This window comes from Bidens hawaiensis, unplaced genomic scaffold (genome assembly GCF_021521415.1).
Source record: "Bidens hawaiensis isolate Kalapana, Puna unplaced genomic scaffold, B.hawaiensis_p1.1 tig00015564_1, whole genome shotgun sequence".
Taxonomy (NCBI): domain Eukaryota; kingdom Viridiplantae; phylum Streptophyta; class Magnoliopsida; order Asterales; family Asteraceae; genus Bidens; species Bidens hawaiensis.
Window position 1 is genome coordinate 25706 of NW_027492395.1, and position 15057 is coordinate 40762.

Genomic DNA, 15057 nt, shown 5'->3' on the forward strand with positions numbered 1-15057 from the left:
AATATTTGTACGTTATCTTGTAAAACTTAAAACGTTAAGCATCGACCCAAATAAGCAATAGCCCTCGCCTTCTCTCCCCTTTCAAGCTCGCTATCGACTTAACCACACGGTCGCACGACGTTGTGAATAGAATAGAATTGTATCTGAATCTATTATTTATTTATTTATTTATAAAAAAAGGGTATTTATTTAAACTCAAACTAGCAATTAGAACCCGCGTTTCACGGCGGGACTGTTAAACCTCCACTGTGATTTTGGTGGGGTAAACGACAATGAGGACGCACAGATCACAAATGAAGGGCAAGTGGTTCAGCAGGTAACGAAGTTCAAGTATCTAGGATCATTTGTTCGGAGCGATGTTCTTGATTTTTAACATGTCTTGTTTGTGCTGCAGGCTATTTGCCGTATGTCTTTTCGTTAACACCACGTATCTGGGCCTTCTTGGACTAGAATCGTTCTTCTCTAAGCGGCACACTGACTGGATATAGGTAGCTTCATTTGTTTTCCACTCTGCCGGGATGGTGGTATATGTTGTGTCGCTCGTGGTTGAAGTTGTCATGAGAGACATGAACTTCGCTATGAATGTGGGAGTTGTAGGGATTACAGTGATCTGCTCCGCACTCTTCCTTATCCTGGCAGATGTGCTTTTTACCCGTCTTCTCCACCTCTACGTCCAATAAAGAGGTTTTAGTTGGATCATCATCATCATCATCATCATCATCATCATCGTACTCAGTATATCCCACCAATAGCAAAGCTATGGTAGGGTCTGAGGAGGGTGAGATGTAGGCAGCCTTACCTCTACCCCATAGGGATAGAGAGGCTGCTTCCGGTGAGACCCCCGGCTCGATAGTAGTTTTGCATCAAGCCTTGGACATAAGGCACATAGCACTCAATCATCGGGACACCGGCTGATCGGTGCATGTACCCTTATCTTTCAGCTATCAACGCCACTACATGATGCCTGATTAACCGTCCGTCACTTATGTTATCTTTGTTTGAATCAACACTTATGTTATATAGGATTTATCATTGCTGACTATTATATATTTGGTACTTTCACCACAGGTCACTTTGAAGGTTCATCACATTTGGAAAATAGATTCAAGAATAAGTGATGCTTTGGATTTCGTATGTATTGAAGTGTCTTTCAGACTATTATGATATAATGGAATATATCTTTTATTGAATAATTGTTACTGTTATCTTAGATTTTGAAACGTATATTCCATTATAACATAATAGTAAAACGTCGCATACGTTTCAAAATTTAAGATAACAATAACAATTATTCAATAAAAGATATATTCCATTATATCATAATAGTTTGAAAGACACTTCAATACATATGAAATCCAAAGCATCACTTATTATTGAATCTATTTTCCAAATGTGACGAACTTTTAAAGTGACATGTGGTGAAAGTACCAAATATATAATAGTCAGCAACGATAAATCTTATATAACATAAGTGTTGATTCAAACAAAGATAAATTGAACAATACATAATGATCCAACTAAAACCTCTTTATTGGACGTAGAGGTGGAGAAGACGGGTAAAAAGCACATCTGCCAGGATAAGGAAGAGTGCGGTGCAGATCATGGTAATTCCCACATTCATAGCGAAGTTCATGTCTCTAATGACAACTACAACTATGAGCGACACAACATATACCACCATCCCGGCAGAGTAGACTACAAATGAAGCTACCAATATCCAGTCACTGTGCCGCTTCGAGAAAAATGACTAGTCCAAAAAGGCCCAAATACGTGGTGTTGACGAAAAGACATACGACAAATAGCCTGCAGCACAAACAAGACGTACATGTTAAAGCTGCTTCTAAACAAACAAGATATACGGCAAAGTGAGTCGGTGCCACAAGATGGATTCCGAGGTGGTTTTTTTTTTTTATTTCACTTTTTTATTGTAGTTTCTTTTCGGCAACAAGATGAATTTTAAGTTTTTATTATTTTGTTTTTTGTAAGTTAACTTTTTAATTGATTTTTTATACCGATCGATGTCACGTAAACTAACTATCTTAACGTCCGGGCCTGATAATGCTCGGGTTTCACCAACACCTTTTTTTTAGTTTGGCACTGCAGCTAACGTAATGGCAACCGACAATGTCGTGTAGCCTCATCGCGCGCCTTAATGCCCAGGCCAGACAATGATAGGGTTTTACCAACTCCCGAGTTTCATCAACTGAGAGCCAGTTAGTGCCACATTTCAACTTCTTTTTTCTTTTTGTTTTTTTTTGCAATTTGACTTTTTTATTGTAGTTTCTTTTCTTTACTGCAACAAGATGAATTTTAAGTTTTTTTTATTATTTATTATTTTGTTTTTTGTAAGTTAACTTTTTAGTTGTTTTTTTTAAACCGACCGATGTCACGTAAATTACGTGTCTTAACGTCCGGGCCTGATAATGCTCGGATTTCACCAATACCCTTTTTTTAGTTTATTAGTTCAGGCACTAACTAACGTAATGGCAACCAACCAATGTCACGTAGACTCATCGCGCGCCTTAATGCCCGGGCTCGACAATGATAAGGTTTTACCAACACCCGAGTTTCATCGACTGATGTCACCCCATTGAGCCACCTCAATTGTTTCGATATTTTTCTATTTTAGTTTTCAAACCATAACAAACGTGATCGGAATCGACCGGATTCACATTGACTCACCATGTCAGCGCCCAAGAACCACAAAGCTTTATTTTACCAACGCGTCAATACCACACGGCCCACGCCCGGGTTTTACCGTTCGAAAAATAATCATCTATTAAAAAGTTTTATTTTTTATAAGTTAATTTGACGATTTTTTGGGGTTTTAGCGTTCGGGTTTAAACCAGCATTGCTTATACTGTAAAGAACGTAACTGATACCGACCGAATTCTCGCCGACTAGCCGTCATAACGCTTGGGTTTTACCAACGATGCCGTTTTACCAATGATTGAGTTTCAACGCTTGGGTTTTATCGACTGCAATGCTTAGGTTTTAACGCTGATTTCGCGGTAATAACTAGTTTTCTTGAACTAGAAAACCACCTGTGCGCCAGAGGTGCACAAACCGGGTATTTTGTAGGAACGGTTAACTGGTTTCGGGTATTTGATCGGGTGTTTTGTAAATAAACTACACAACGGAATCCAAATATCAGATATAAAATAGATCAACCGGATTACAACACGATCCCTCAGCTCGCTTATATAATCGGGTTATATAGGTCGGGATCGGGATCGGGTTCAGGTTTAATGATAAAATATACCAACACTGTAACAAGAAACCAACTTTCATTATAATAATATCTCAAATCTTAAACTAAACCTTACATTAGTCTTACACATTCATTGATTCAACAGTAAAACTAAAAAAACAAGACAAAATCAGCAGCAAAAGATGAAACCTTGATAATATGCTCCAAAAGAAGAGATATCGGGCTGTTCCGTCTAGTCAAACAAGCTGAATCCCATATCCTGCAAATCAATAACAATAAAACACATAAACACATATAAAAAACGCAATTAAATTTAATAATAATAACAATAACAATAATAGAAATATTAGAAATCTTACATCATCGGACTCCTCTTTCTCTTCAACTTTCTCTTCTTTCTTTGACTCAGCAGCAGCAGCTGCAGGTGCAGCAGCAGCACCACCACCACCAGCTGCAGCAGCAACCGCAACACTGCCACCACCAGAAGAAACAGAAGCTAACTTTTCCCTTCCGGATGCAATAAGCTCGGTAACGTCTTTTCCTTTTACTTCAGACAAAAGAAGCTCAATTTTATCATCATCAGCATCAGCTCCAACTGCAAATCATCGGTTTTTAAATCAAATGTCAACAACTTTACCAGAACATTAAACTTATTCATAAATAAAAACGCTAATAGCGAACAATCGAGTGAAAGACAAGAACAACCATTATCAATAAATCACTTAATCGCATGTCAATTAGAGTCTATGCAGTTCATAAGTATATGCAGATTATAACAATAAACGAGTAAGCAAGTACGAGAAGCTAAAAAACACACCTGAACCGAGGATGTTCTTCAAATCCTCAGCGGATGGAGATGTGTTACCTCCCAAAAGAGCCAACAAATATGCTGCAACAACCTTCATTCTGACAAACAAAACATAGAATAGTCAATAAACAACTCGCATCTCACTTAGGACTGTCTAAAAAGCTTGCGGCTCAGAGTTCACTCAAAACAAGTTTGAAAAAAACATACACAAATTGGCATATTTAAAACCGAAACAAACCGAGCCAACTATAGGTGGCTCGCTAATCAGCTCAAATCAAATTTGTTTACCTTCAATTATAAGTGCTTACATCTAAGCAGTTAACGCAGAAAAATATCAGATATCGGTCAAGTACCGATATCTCACGTACCACTATCTGAAATATCGATTATTGCGGCGAGATATCGGTAACTTGAGCTAGCAGAAAATGGCATGTTTGAAACCGAACCAAGCCGAGCCAGAGCTATAGGTGCTAGCTAATTAGCTCAAATCAAATATTTTACCTTTAAGTATAAGCGTGTACATCTAAATGCAGTTAATACGAAATATATCAGATATCGGTCAAGTACTGATATCTGAGATATCAATAATTTGAGCTTGCAGAAAGCAGAGATTGGCCCGTTTGGAACCAAACCAAACCAAACCGAGCCAAAGCCATAGGTGGCTCACTAATTAGCTCATATCAAAATATTTAACCTTCAAGTATACGTGTATACATCTAAAAGCAGTTAATGCAGAAAAATATCGAATATCCGTTATCGCGGATAAAACGACAGTGGGATATTGTGTATTTTAGTATCATGTAAAATTCATATATACTGAAATTTACTCTCCTACCATTAACAAATTAACCTTTTGCAACTTGCAAAACACTAACGGTTGATAATTAAGACTTAAAACACTGATAGTTTAATATCGGGAATATCTATAATATATTGTCAGTACAGGTATTCTAACTGATATTTTACCAAGGGACCGATTAACCGATATAATAGATATACAGCCTAAGTTCACAATAAACAATCAACATAATTACAATAACTATTATTACAATTAATCAATTCACTAAATCTAGCTTCTAGGTGTTTGAAATGAAACAAACAGCAATTATACAGTGCAACTGAAATAACTGAATAAGTAACGGATTTGTAACGGTATAACGGTGATTAAATATACGGAATTATTGTGGGCGTTGGGTTTTTGCAAGCTGATGCAAACCAAACCCTAGCCATTTGATGATGATGATCGGTTTTTTGGGTAATACCGGGTACTATTTTTAATATGATTCAAATTTTCCCTAGTAGTGAATGAGTCATCCCTAAGTAAAAATACCAGTATCTTAGATATTACTTTTACGTCTTGGGGTTGGTGGCACAGTTATATTTTGTGCATACAAAAAATATATTACTTTTATAATAATTCACTTTAATTTTTTCAACAAACTGTTACAAACTTTTTAATATGACTCATATTTTCCCTAACAAAGTTTATAATATGACTCATATTTTCCCTTAACAGTGAACCAGTGATCCCAAAGTATCGAAATAGTAAAATACCAATACCATATATATTACGTTTGCAACGTTTTCTAACGAGGATAGTTAGAAGAAACACCGAAGAACCTACACAACGAACCGTCACAAAAATATAATTGACTCATCGGCATGGAACAGATGAGAGACCTTTGATGCAAAATTCCTTAGTAAGGATCCATTAACAAGGATTATGTTATGAACATTATCGGTCCAAGCCCAGTTAACATCTATAAGACCACAGTGGACCCTACCAAGCAGCCCAATTCAAATGTTAGTAAAAGCCCAACAAGGAAAATTGAAAATTGATGGAAGCGGGTTATATGCACAGATAGAAGACGATGTTGGGCAAGAATGAACTTAAATGTGTGAACCGTCTGATTTGCCATCTCCATTCTCTGTAAATTGGATTATGTTTTCTCATCCCCTTCTTGTATCCAGTTCTTAATCTTCAATGAAATATGAACCGATTACTTTATAGATATTGTGTTTGATTATTGTTTGTATCGATTCACTTCATATTACTACTTTGTACTCTTAATTGCAACATTAACTTATGAAATCTATATTCATCAAAAATAAATTAGTGCTTGAAGGTTTATCACGAGTTTAAAGTCCGAGAACTTTTGTATGACAACCGACGGGTGGTTTGCCAGCACGTATTTAATTTTTGCTAAAGAGTACACGTGTCAAGCCCCGAAGATGCCCACGAATACGTCGGATTCACACAGACATCACAATGTGACCTACATTCTCACAAGAAAATAAATGCTCATTTTGAAAGAGTTTAAAAATAACATTCAAGTTCAACTTGAGAGAACTGACTATATTTATATGTTTATTTGAGGAATTAAAAATGTATCTTTATTTTGAGAGTGATCCCATTTATTTTATTACATATGTACATATATTAGTCACCCGATTGCATACTTCGGTCATCCATGGTTGAAATAAACATCGACCCCACCCTCCATCGGGTAACTGTCACCCAACAAAGGGCCGATATTCATTTCAACAGCGGATGATCGACGTATCGTTTCCCACTAACTAAGGGTCGGGCTATATTCGATGAAAGATATTGTTCCATGAAATCGGACCCATATGTTATATCTATACACATCATACGTGTAGTTCTTCCAAGCATATCTAGCACAAACACACACACACACACATATATATATATATATATATATATATATTCTAATTATATTATTACATATATATCATGCAAGTATGCAGTATTATATTTAGGTACATTGCATCTTAAATATTCTCGTGACAAGAATACAATTAAATGTAGCTATATGTTACATAAAAAACTATACCTTATACCAATATAATATCCGATTCAACTCTAATGTGTTACGAGTATAAAATAAATTAAATTAAATGAAAGGTATTAAATTTAATATGGGTTATATCTCCTCATTTGGGATCAAGGCATCTAACCATTTATTATATATAAACAAAACATTTAGACTGTTTAAACAAACGAAACTAATAACAAATCATCTCTCTGAAGAGTTTTCATAATATTATCGTGATCATACACATTATTCTGGCAGGTCTCTTCGCCGGACCGTCACGTGAACCCCGCCACTCACGGTGGCGGTTAGCCCCGGTTCGAACCGTAACTGCTTATGGTTCACCATTACATCAAACTTGTTGATCAAACACAATGCAACACATTGCATCTCCATTAGTGCCATTTCTTTACCCAAACAAACCCTAACACCCCCTTGATACACTGGGTACTTGTATGCACTCTCTTGCTTAAACTCCCCGTCTCGGATCCATCTTTCGGGTTTGAATTCTAATGAATCAGGTCCCCATATCCGCTCCATTCGACCCATTGCGTATGGGTGGTACGTGACCCGACTCCCTCGTTTTACAAATGTACCATCGGGTAAATGATCGTCATGTTTTGCGAACTTGGAATCAAATTGCACGGGTGGGTAAAGCCGCATGCTTTCGTGCAATGCGGCTTGCAAGTAATGCAACTGTTTTAGGTCTGCCAGACTTAGACCTAAAACAGTTGCACGGGTTTCATGGGTCCGGATGGCACTGACCTGACCCAATTCCTCACGGATCTTTTTCACGACTTCAGGGTTTTGCGAAAGTAACATGAAGAATGTCGTCAACCCTGACGCCACAGTGTCTCTTCCAGCTAAAAGAAAACTAATCACAATGTCTATCAAGTAATCGTCATCCCTTATCGAGCCCATGAACCTCGAAAGCAAGTCGTTACCCAAACCCAACCCGTTTTCTCTTTGGTTCTTAATCACTTGATTCGCGATCCGTTTAACAACCCGAATCGACGAATTAAGCTTCCTCTCACTCCCTATATTAAAAAACCTCTTTAATTTCCATATCAATGGCCACGCAGCCATGCCTCGCTCCGCGCAAAGCTTTGAGCTCGAATCAAACGCTGATTCAAGCTCGGATACAGGTAAAGATAACTCCAAACTACCCGGATCCAACCCGAATGAGAATTTACATATTACATCAAAAGAAAACCTTTTAAAAACATCCTGCAAGTCCAAAACAGCATCGCTGATAACACTGTTGACACCAGCACTGTCAACAGTGTTATCAGCGATTGCAGTAAAAAATGGAATCAGTCTGGATTCCATTTCTTCCACCACAACATGCATAGCATGTGATCTAATAGACAAACTCCCAAGTTCCAAACTAGCTAACTTTCTTTGGAACAACCAACAACGGCCGTCGGCATTGAATATGCCGCGGCCGAGAAGGTCTCCAAGGAGGGCTGAAAACGCCCTCCCTTTAGGGTAATTATCGAAATTTGTCTTGAGCATGTACTCAACATTATCCGGGTTCGCCGTAATAATGTTGTTGAGTACATGAACATGAATGGTTCCTGTGGATGATTTACTTAGGAGGTGAGTGTACCAATCGGATATATTAACAAACTCGGACGTCCAGGTTCGGGTAACAAAGGATATGCATGTGTCACAATTGCAGTAACACTTAAGGCGGATGATGAAGATTGATATAGAGAATAAGAAGAAAACAATGGTGAAGGTGAAGAAGATGAAGGAGATTAAAGCTTGGAGGTCCATTGTTGGTGATGAATATTTTGGTAATGTGATGTGTGTGTGTTTATGTATTATGGTTTATTGGGTTTTTATAATGTTCCAAATTTATTAAAAGTTGATGCTAGTGGTCCCTGTTAAAAATTACATGCATTATATTTTTTTCTAAATTTCAAATTTAGAGATTTTTTCAGATGAAGGACGCGAATCGATTGAGGTAGAATCTAGTTTAAAAATGATGCTTCAAAACGACGAAACAATATTTCAATTTGGGTGTTTAAACTTCTAATTAACAAAAATTAAATCGTTTGAATCACCTTTTCGAGCTAAGTTGTACATCAATTGACTCATGTACTTTTTACGATTAAAACGTTAGGTACTTTTTAGCGAGGGGTTATTTAAGACCAACCTTTTTAATTTAGAATAATCAGTGATGATAAACTGAGTTGAGAGTACTTTCAATTTCTTACTATTTAGGATCATTATATGAATATTAAAAACCATTATATTGTCAGTCTCACACTTACCACTATTCACCAAATTATCATTTCTCAGTCACACACTTATTAAAATTATAAACCTTTATTTATTTATTTATGTGAATAAAGAATTAGGGGTGTGGTAAATGTGGATGTGGAAATTGGACACGAGTAAGCCATGTGTGTATATTAGGCTACACGTGGCTTCAAAGTGGTGAGGTTTGACTCATGTGCTTAATCTTTTTTTTTTTTTGCATGATTTCGAGAAAGGTTTGAAAGTAAAGGACAGACTTTAAGTTTTTTTCTATGAATAGGTATTTTTGTTTATTCTTTTGTAACGTATGCATGTAGTTGGGGCTTGGGTAGTTGGTCGAATTTAGAGTATTATATTCTTAGAATAAATTATTTGTGGTGAATGTAATTAATTGTTTAATTAAAATGTTACTTGAGCATTTATAATTAATCTTATATTTTATAGTATTATTATGAATATAAGGGAGAGAAAATGAGAATGTTAATTAGTAAATTTAGAAAAATATTACGTCCCTCTTTTAGTGTAAATGTTATGATTTGAAAATACAAAGATAAAAGTAGTTGGATTAAAGCATTCCCAACCCATCCTTCATAATTATGTGAGGGGAATTGGTAAATTATAGGGTGGAGTTTTGAATGATTGTGAGAGTAAATTATAGGATGGAAAGAGAAATGTAGTGAATTTTTGTAAATATGGGGAATCAAAGTTTGTCCCTATTTATTTTTTTAATATTTGTTGAATTGGATGTGAGTAGAGGAGAGATAAAATTGTAATGATAAAAGTATAAAAAATATTATTTAATTAAATAGGAAAGAGAAGTGTAGTGTTTTGTAGTGTAATTATAGGGATAGGGATGAGGGACGGGCTGTGAATGCTCTTATTATTTGTTTTGCTTACCCAATAACAATAATATCATTGGAAATTGGGTCCATCAATATTGTTTATTAATGCTAAGTATGTTTGTTTAAGAGTTTACTTGAAAATTGACTAATAAATTTTGAAAATAGACATTTGTAATATGACAAATAAAAAAGGAAATATTAACACATGTAATGGGACAGAAAAAGTATTTACCATACACAATTTTTTTTATTACTTGGGTAGTTGGTTGGTCACTTGGTCTAGTGTAAAGTGGAATATGTAGGTTATGTTTATTTTTTTTTAACGGCCAACTAACTAATTCCGGGTACTCCGTACGCGGCCCCCATTGGCTAAAGGTAGCTCGAGCTGGCCACTAGTCCAGACAGACGGAGCCCCTAGCGGTTCACTTGTTGAGGGATTCATCGGATAAAACTCGACCCCACGCTCGCCAAACGGCACAACAGCGAGGAGCCGGTAAAACCGGGTGAGATCAGGACTCGAACCCTGGCAAGCCATGATCATCCCTCATATCTCCCATATAAATTGGTGGTAGTGAGGTTTGAACCCCCTACCTCTCACTAGTAAAGTAAGTGCTCTACCATTGAGCCACATCCAATTAACTTTATTTAACCGGTACTTAAAAATTAAACTTGACCAAAAGCTATACAAACCGAATTAGAGAATACCCGAAAAGCCCGAATCCAAATCCAATCAAAGCCGAACCTTATACAGGTTGGTTGTCAAGTCATTTTTTCTCAACAAAAAACGCAAATAGCCCAAAGCACGAATCCCGAAAACAACATGAACATTTATTACTTTTTCTTTTATTTGTAAGTGTGTTTTGGTTTGGAGTCTTTGATATTTAAAATATTATATATTATAATTACTTTTGGACTTTTGAACATTATCATATCATATTATCATATGATATTTGAATTATTATGATATTTATTTAATAGCATGATCATATTTTGTGAACAAAAATATTGTTTTTTATTTTTAAATTTAAACAAGAATACCGAACAACACGACCCGGGTTAACCTGAAACCGAATAACCCAAACCCAACCAACTCAAATTTACATGTGTCAGTTATCATGTCACATTTTTCTAGCCAGAAATCGAATAAACCTAGCAAAAAAACCCAAAAAAGCACCCCTAAATTGCTATGTGGCAACATAATGATAAGGACGAAACAACACACCCCTTCTTTCTATTCCACGCATGACGTGATGAGTAAGGTGACAAGGTCTCCTCGATGATGACCATTCTTCTATTGACTATGGCAAATTCCAATGATTCTTTAAGGCCTTTTTCAACTTTAACTAAAGTGAAAGAGTTGCTAACGTGACGAGTGATGAAGAGAAAATAAAACGAGAAATATAACATATGATCTTATGTTATTTATGAAAAATCTCATATTTAATAATTAGATATGAACTTAATTCAAAAAAAATTATGTAGTTTAGAAGTAGTGTAATTTATCATTAAAAATGTATTCATGTTGTTGAAAAACTATTATCCTGCATGTTTTATTTTATCCTACATATTATATTGATTTGTATTAATTATATTAAGTTTTCTAGTAACTCTTGTATAATTCATAAATACAAGTTCTTTTGAAAATAAAAATCTACTTTGTTGTCATTCCTTTAAGAAAACTTCATTGAATGGTATTCAATTTGTATTGTTGTTCAATTAAATCACTTATATTTTTTGTATCATAATTAGGCCACTCAAGTTTACATAATGTTCTAATCTTAGGTTCTATACCTCTTTAACAGATTACTAAGCCTGCATGAAGTATTATTAGTTCATCAATGATGCTATATGTCACATACACGTCCCCAAATACTTAATTAATAATCATTAGTAATCAAACAACTATGACTAAATTAACAAATTGTTTATTGAATAATTCACATATCAAAGACTAAAGAAGGTGAAATTTCAAAGTCCAACCTATTGAAGATAATAATTGAAGATAATTTTATAAAATGGTGACAGCTAGTTTTATAAACTTATGAAAAGTATATAAATTTATTTAAACAAAATTGCTAACAGTTTCACTTAGGGAATGTCTTTCCCTAAATTTATTTTAAAGACGTAACTTGGATTAAAAGAGTTAAGTGAAATGCAAGAATAAATGGCTAGTGATTTATGTTGTTTAAATCAAAATGTAGTTAATCTTTAAACTCTTTACTTATTGCTTTATATATTGCATATAAATTATTAAGGTGTTAATGGTTGAGACTGAAAAGTTGCTCTAAATCCATGGCATGTTATATGTTGACACATGTATTTAAATAGTTAATTTACGAAAGTGAAATTGGGCTGCGATAGGCCTCGGGCGCTGGCTTCAGCATCCCACACGTCGTTTTAATCAGCAATTTTCCAATGTTGTGCGCTGAAGGTGCTTCGAGCTCTGGCCCCCTTTTGCATTCCTAATTATCGTTTCGCATCGATCTTCATTCTAGTCTTCCAAACTTGATTCAAACATCATTTTGTGGCACATTTGGCATACTAAGACCAGAAAACAAAACAAACTCTTAGAGTAACCATGTATCATACAAATAAATAGTTAAAAACACATAACTAAACACGTTACTTATTGTAAAACCACCCAATCATTAGCCTTCACTAACCTTAAATGACCCTGATTTAGTTAAACACCCCAAATTATCCATCATTAAATCTAATAGTCGTTAGTGGTACATACGGGCTAAGCATGAGCCTTACAAGACTCTTAGCTATATTTTTTTGAAACTCGAGCTTGGCAAAGCCTTTGTTTATTGGATCGAGCTCAGATCGCAAACAAAATGTAAACATCAAGCTCAACCCGGATCAACTCGAGCTAATTCATGGAAAAGTTTAATGAGCCAAGGCTTGACTCGAGCTTAGTTCTTTACTTCTACTTTATTGGTGAAGAATTCATACATACACCACACACCCACAATCGATAAATATGAAATTAACATAAAAGAAATTTAATTTTGACTTCAATTTTTTTTTTAAACTAGTGATTGCGTTTATGACCGAAACAATTTTGGTAATTATATTTCTAACCGTTTATGCTGATAATATTTTTGAACTTTACATTAGTTTATATTAATATTATTTTTGAAGATTGGCCACTATATTTACGACTGAACAATTTCAGTCAGTAAATTGCGATTGTAGTTGTGACAATTAGTTTATATATTTTTTGGGGTTTTCTACTTTTATTAAAACTAACTGCTTTTTTTAACCAAAACAATTTCGGTTGCTACATCTGCAACCGTTTTGCAACCAAAATAATTTGTATTTTATTGGTTTCTATTTTCCAAAACTAAGCGACCATTTTTGCAACCTTAACAATTTCGATCGCTACGTACATTTGTGATTGATTAACGACGGAAAAAAATTGATTGCCATACATGCGACCATATTTGTTTTGGTCACTAATTTTGCGACTAACAATATCGGTAGGTAAAATTACAACAGTTTTAGCGACCGTTTTTGTAACCAAAAAAATTTCTAGCCGTTACATTTGCGACCGACTAATTAATGACCGAAAATTTCAGTCGTAATCTTTGTTACCGATTTTGTTTTGTTGTGTCCTACATGTTTCGATCATTAATTTTGCGACTATTTTTTTGATTTTGGTTACTAAAATTCGGTCCCTAAATTTGTGACCATGGTAGTCGGTCACGGATTTCGATCGCTTTGGCCCATTTGTGTTGCACCACAGTGCATCGGTATAAAAATATCCGACTTCTCACTCTGATTCAAGGAATAATTATTTTGAGATACTGAGTTAAAAGAGGCAATTTAATCTAAGTCGTAAAAGAATTGATATTCCTTCTATATTATGCTCAATCTGTATGAATTCGGTGGAAGTTTTGGATCACATTTTTGGAGGGTGTCACGTTGCTTCAAAGATTTGGAATGCTATCGGTCGTTGGTTGGACGTGGCTCTTCCTGGTGATAAAGGGCCTAAAAGTATTTTAGAATGGTTGGATTCGTCAGGATTGGTGAAAAAGAAAAAAAATGTTATTGAGATGATTATCTATACGACATGATGGGGTATTTGGAGAGCTCGGAATGAGATTTTTTTTTGCCAACCCAATGACATCAAAGACACTCTGTTTGATTCAATTATTTCAGTTTCGTATATGTGGTTATCATCTCGTAATTGTAAGTTTTATTTGAACTGGGTGGCGTGGCTCCAAAACCCGTTACTTAGCATGTAGTTTTTGTTTTGTGCCCGGTTAGGTTTTTCTTTCTGGGTGTGGTTTTTATTCCAAGCTTGCCTTTCAAAAAAAAAAAAAAAGTTAAGAGGCCATTAAAGTTAGTTTTGCAAATGAAAATGCTGACCTAGACCAATTTAATTTTAAAAAAAATAACAGCAAAAAGAAAGAGAAAAGGCCATGTAGATACTATAACATGTTAAACATGGATTAAAACATTAAAGAAATTTGGGTGAACTAATTGAGAGAAAAAAAAATGAATGACCTAATTAAAATATTGGTGTAAATTTATTAATATTCTTGTGTCCTATTATATGTATTATATGAAGTTTTCTCTTTTCTTGGTCGAGGGCATATATTTTTCCAATGACTTTTTAAACATATATTTTTTGCATCACATTTTGAATATTCCAACTTCTATAAAGAACCAGCATTGACAGACCTGCGGATGCATGCTACACATTTCAACAAAATCAATATTTGACAACAGGTCAAACCATTGTTTTTTAAACGTGTGTTAAAAGTAGTTACATACTAATTACAAGTCTTATATTGCGGTATTATTTCATCACTTCAATTTTGATCAAACAGTTCTATACTTTCTATAATTTGAAAATACTTTTTAACACCATAATATATTTTCAAAGTTTCTTGCTTTGTTTATTTCATTGCTTTAAAATCTAAAATTAGGGTAACCTGCTCTAAAATAAGGTGAAGAACGTCTCGTCATGTAAGTGAATAAACCTTACAAAAATGTTTTTAATGATTTCGAATGAGAAATAATTAAATAAATAAGATCAAATAAAAAGGGTGTGGTGTGTAATATGATGATTGGTTTAAAAAACAATTC

At 34.8% G+C, this 15057-nt stretch overlaps 1 protein-coding gene and 1 pseudogene across 1 annotated transcript; both read right to left on the reverse strand.

Annotated features, from left to right (window-relative positions):
- Positions 1-3273: 3273 nt before the first annotated feature.
- Positions 3274-4145, reverse strand: LOC143549429 (large ribosomal subunit protein P2-like). Its single transcript, XM_077040328.1, has 3 exons — positions 4029-4145; positions 3571-3806; positions 3274-3470 (listed from the first exon to the last, which is right to left on the reverse strand). The coding sequence occupies exons 1-3, from the start codon at positions 4114-4116 to the stop codon at positions 3444-3446; spliced, it is 351 nt and encodes a 116-aa protein (XP_076896443.1). The 5' UTR covers positions 4117-4145; the 3' UTR covers positions 3274-3443.
- Positions 4146-7096: 2951 nt separating this feature from the next.
- On the reverse strand, positions 7097-8661 carry LOC143549430 (cytochrome P450 94C1 pseudogene; annotated as a pseudogene).
- Between the last annotated feature and the right edge of the window lie 6396 nt (positions 8662-15057).